This window comes from Penaeus vannamei, chromosome 16 (assembly GCF_042767895.1).
Source record: "Penaeus vannamei isolate JL-2024 chromosome 16, ASM4276789v1, whole genome shotgun sequence".
NCBI classification, from domain to species: Eukaryota; Metazoa; Arthropoda; class Malacostraca; order Decapoda; family Penaeidae; genus Penaeus; species Penaeus vannamei.
The window spans coordinates 30,700,072-30,705,071 of NC_091564.1; the positions used below are offsets into that span (position 1 = coordinate 30,700,072).

The 5,000-nt window shown below is 47.4% G+C and overlaps 1 protein-coding gene across 1 annotated transcript; it reads right to left on the reverse strand.

The window, feature by feature from the left end:
- Positions 1 to 281: 281 nt before the first annotated feature.
- On the reverse strand, positions 282 to 2,400 carry LOC113803994 (piggyBac transposable element-derived protein 4). Its single transcript, XM_070131595.1, has 4 exons — positions 2,151 to 2,400; positions 1,721 to 2,033; positions 769 to 1,576; positions 282 to 659 (listed from the first exon to the last, which is right to left on the reverse strand). Exons 1-4 carry the CDS (start codon positions 2,398 to 2,400, stop codon positions 282 to 284), a joined length of 1,749 nt encoding a protein of 582 aa, XP_069987696.1.
- Between the last annotated feature and the right edge of the window lie 2,600 nt (positions 2,401 to 5,000).

Consider the following 5,000-nt stretch of genomic DNA (forward strand, 5'->3'; position numbering starts at 1 on the left):
TGTTTTCACGAGAGAAGAGAAATTCAGATTTTTTTGTTTTCTTTTCTTTATTTCTCTAAAAATGAATGAAAACAAACAAAATCTACAATATTTACAAGACATTTACAATATTTACAAGACATTTACAATATTCACAGGACATGTACAACATTTACAAGACATTTACGATATTTACAAGACATTCACGATATTTACAAGACATTCACGATATTTATAAGACATACACAATATTTACAACACATACACACAATATTTACATCACCTTATCAAAATTTCATGCTTCAGGGAGCATGTAGAGTGGCGTGGTACTCCTTGAAGCATGGTGACGCACACAAGGAAACTCCACAGGTGCGACACATCACCCGTGTCTCCTTCCTCTTCTTATTTCTGTTCCAACACTGGGAACATCGTCGCCATCTTCGGAGGGGAGTGTCCTCTGGCATGTGTGGGGCAGCAGGGGCAAAGCGAGCACGGGCGATGCGGTTCCTCCTTCCTCGGCGGTCTTCCTCCTTCAGGAGACTTCTCACAAGTTCCAACTTGAATTCTTGTTGAGCCATTTTTCCGCCAAGGAATCGGTGTACAGCCAGGGAGTTGACCACAGCCATGTTCAAAAGGTTGAAAAATATTTTTTTGTACCATTTGATGGCTTTCCTCGTGGACTTGTTGGAGCCTGAAAGTTGAAGTCAATCCTTTCATGCCGTTGTTGTAGTCAGTTTCAACCTTTGGCTTTATTCGTTGGATTCCTTGGCGGTTGAGAAGAAGAGCTACCATCTCGCTCGTGTGCACCGTGGAGAGCATGGTGACTGGCCTCTTGTCCAGCCACTGAAGGGCGAGCATACCCAAGTCTGTACTTCGGAAGTCTACACTTCCTCGCCCTTTTGCCTGCAGGTCTGTCGGCATCTGCTTCCTGTTGCTTCTGACCGTACCGACAACGCTTGTTTTTCTTTTTTGTAGGTGGTGGAACAGACTAGGGAACGAGTACCAGTTGTCGGTATGTACTTCGTACCCCTTGTCCATGAGGCCCACTCTCTCCAGCAGGTATATCACCGCCTTCATGCTCGCGGGGACGTCCCCGCGATCCTTCCCCATGTAGATACGAAAGGCGGTGGTGTAGCCGGCCTCTGGCCCCAAACTCGAGCAGAGCTTGTATACCTTTATTCCCCTGCGTGCTCTCTTGTTGGGCACGAACTGCAGAGCCTGGTGGCGCCCCTTGAAGGCCCAAAGGCTCTCGTCAATGGAGACGACCTTGTTTGGCACAAACACTTCTCTAAATCGCCTGTCGAGCACATCTACGACAGGCCTCAGCTTCCAGAGTCGATCATTTGCTTGACGCTCGGCCTGGTTGTGTGCGAAGTGTAGTGCTGCTGTCAGCTGATCAAATCTGTCGCGCGACATCGTCTGCGGGGAAATCGCCGACGACATCAGAGGGTCGCGAGACCAGAAGTCTCGCATTTGCCTCTTGGACTGTAGCCCCATCAAGAACCGCAGCCCAAGATAAGTACGAACCTCCTTCACGGTCGTGTCCTCCCATCCCTTCATGTGGGCAGAAGGCGTCCGTGGATTCTGCGCAATATATCTGCAGGACAAGGAGAATTGGCGTTGTAAAAATCGTGTTTGCAAGAGCCAGATCATGAGAAATTGTAAACAGATATCTTCAAACCAACAAACAAGTTATATTAGATGTGCTTATCGATTCGTCTCCTGCACGATCTTTTCTAACAGTTCCTGCGTCAGGAACTGCCTGAAGACCTCTCCAGGTGTGGATTCAGCATCCAGGTCAGGAACCTTGACCTCAGGAGCTGCGGTAAAGTCGAAGCGCCGTGGCTCGTTCTCCCTCTTCCTCCAAACAAAGGAGGAGATACCGGGGGCGGTACGAGCCCTGCGGCGCCTGACATACTCGGCCAGATTCTCGTCAGAGTCCAACGACTTGTCACCCAGCGGCACGATGTCTTCCTCTGACTCACAGTCGGAGAGCTCGGACTCGTCCTCCGAGTCGCTGCCCTCCCAGTCGGAATCATCGCCGAAGTGAGGATCTGTGGAAGAATTCGAAAAAAACACATAAGTTTTCCATAAAGCTACGTTAAAATGTGTCAGTATGCCAAAGAAACCAGGTTGTACTTTTTTCAAATCAAAGGATGGAGAAAACTCACCGGAATGATCCTTGGTCCTGCGATGTTTCGCTGGCGGCGTATACTCCTCTTCCGAGTCCCCACATTCCTCGTCAGAGGAATGGCGAAACGTGTAAAGGAGAGGGTCAGGTGCATCCCTCAGGCGAGGAACACCCTTGGAACTTGACGGCCTGGGGTCATCCACCGCCTCCTCTTCCTCAAAACTGAGGGAGCGGATGGCAGGGGCAGACCGAGGCCTCCGGGAACGGCGAACGGAAAGCTGGCGTGACATGATGCAAAGATCAGAGGTTCAAGCTGGCAAGTGATTACCTTGACCTGTCTTCGCCCTTTTATAATTTTTTTTTCCATAGCCACGCCTAAAGAGGCGTGGAAAATCACGTGATGGCGTGAAAATCACGTGATATTGTCACGTGACAGCGTGAAGATCACGTGATAATGTCACGGGAAATGGCGCGAAAATCACGTGATATTTTCACGTAACCAACATACAAACACACTCACGAAGGTGCGCGCGCGCACACACACACACGAACACACACACATGCACATACACACACACGCGCGCACACGCACACATGGGTTGTTAGTCACGTGATCAAGAGAAAATAAAAAGTATTCATAGATTTGAAAACAGGGCTTTGGCCATGACGTCCATCTCCATCACCGTCCTACGAAACGCCGCCCATCAAGGGGACGCCTGGCTCCTCCAGCCACACATTCAGGCCCGCTTACACACACTCACACAGACGCTCGCCGAAATGCACGCCAAAATATGCACCCGGGTCCGCCAGCCACTCGCCAGGCCCAACACGCAAGCCAAGGGATGCACCCGTGTCCGCTAGACGTTCACCCAGGCCCGACCACGAACAAACTCACAAACACGCACTCTCAAGCACTCACAGAAAACACATAAAAACATACGCTTATCAAACACACATTACGCAAAGCACACACGCACACACCCAAACACACAGCACACACGCACACACACACACCGAAACGCCGCTCATCAAGGGGACGCCCGGCTCCGCCAGCCGCATCATCAGGCCCGCTTACACACAGATTCACAGACACACACACACTCCGCAACCCCGCCCGCAAAGAGAGATACCCGTTTCGCTGGCCGCTCCCCCAGCCCCTCCTACTATCAGACACACAAACACTCACACAAACGCTCCGCTACCACGCGCGCGGGTCCGCTAGCTACCCGCCCAGTATCCTGTATCAGCCTACCAAAATCTCCTCTTCCAATTGTTAACCTAAAGGATGTCTGACAGGTCCTCCCTCGAACTAACAGAACCACAAATTCACAAAAAACCTTTGAAAACAGTATATTCTAAGAAGAAAACAGAAATAAGCCTACACCCGTTATCCCGGCTCCCTAGCCGCACAACCAGGCCCGACTACATGCTAACACATACACACACACACACGAGACACACCCGCTTACGCCAGCCACTCGCCTAGGCCCGCCTAGCATCCTGCATCAGACGAAAAAAAAACTCCCCTTGGTTTATCAGCACGCTAGTTAGACGAAATGACGTAAGGCATTCCTATTCTCACTAACACCCACAAATATGCTAAAAACCTTCCTAAACATTGAATTATAATAAGAGAATATAAGAGAAAACACAATCCCCATAGAGTCGAAAAACCGTGACGGCAAGCGCCGCACCCGTCATTAATGATATATATATATATATATATATATATATATATATATATATATATATATATATATATATATATATGTGTGTGTGTGTGTGTGTGTGTGTGTGTGTGTGTGTGTGTGTGTGTGTGTGCGTGTGTGTGTGTGCGTGTGTGTGTGTGTGTGCGTGTGTGTGTGTGTGTGCGTGTGTGTGTGTGTGTGCGTGTGTGTGTGTGTGTTACTTAGTTGTTCTTACCTAGTTGTTTGAATACGGGAGAAGAGCTATGCTCAGGTGGTCCCGTCTGCTATATTTAAATTATCGTATAACTTTTTAAATTGATGCACATTTTTGGCACACACTACTTGATTGGGGAGACTGTTCCACGATTCAATAATTCTGTTTGGGAAACTATATTTTTTGACATCTTTATCACTTTTCACTGTCAACTTTTTGTTGTGTCCTCTCGTTCTTCTTGTGTTCAAGATCAAAAAGTCATCCTTATCTATCTTTACTCTTCCTGTAATGCAGTTGAAAAGCATAATCATGTCCCCCCTTTTCCTTCTTTCTTCCAAGGTAGTAAGTCCTAATTTCTGTAGTCTGTCTTCGTAACTCAGATCTCCTAGGGTAGGTGCCCATCTTGTCGCCGCTCTTTGGACTCTTTCCAGTTTGTCACTATCTTTTTTTAAGTGTAGACTCCATACCACTGCACCGTACTCAAGAGCTGGTCTTATGATTGCTTTAATAATCTTCTTTACCATATCTTCGTCCACATATACGAATGCCCTCTTCATGTTGACAATCAGTCCTAACATTTTGTGGACCTTTTCATTTATATGGTCATTTGGATTTAGGTTTCTATTTATGATTATCTCAAGATCTTTTTCCCTGTCACCTGTGTCTAACACTGCGTCCCCTAATTTATATTGGAATAGTGGGCGATTTCTTTCTCCAAACCTGACTACGTGGCATTTATTGGTATTGAATTCCATTTTGCATGTACAACTCCACGTGAATAAGTTCTCGATGTCACTTTGGAGGCATTGGCATGAGACGTTGTCTGTTATCCTCTTTTGTATCTTTGCGTCATCTGCAAACATATTCAGATAACTACCTGGGCTTATGTTTGCTTTAAATCATTGACGAAAATAGTAAACATAATCGGCGCCAACACCGATCCTTGAGGCACTCCGCTGGTTACTCGTCGCCATGTAGAATGCTTTCC

Bases quoted from the DNA above. Each gene is read 5' to 3' on its own strand.
- LOC113803994 (XM_070131595.1), bottom strand. From the start codon at position 2,400: ATGTCACGCCAGCTTTCCGTTCGCCGTTCCCGGAGGCCTCGGTCTGCC. The intron at 2,034-2,150 runs GTGAGTTTTCTC...ATTCTTCCACAG, and splicing joins CAGGACCAAGGATCATTCCG to ATCCTCACTTCGGCGATGAT. The intron at 1,577-1,720 runs GTTAGAAAAGAT...CTTGTCCTGCAG, and splicing joins CAGTTCCTGACGCAGGAACT to ATATATTGCGCAGAATCCAC.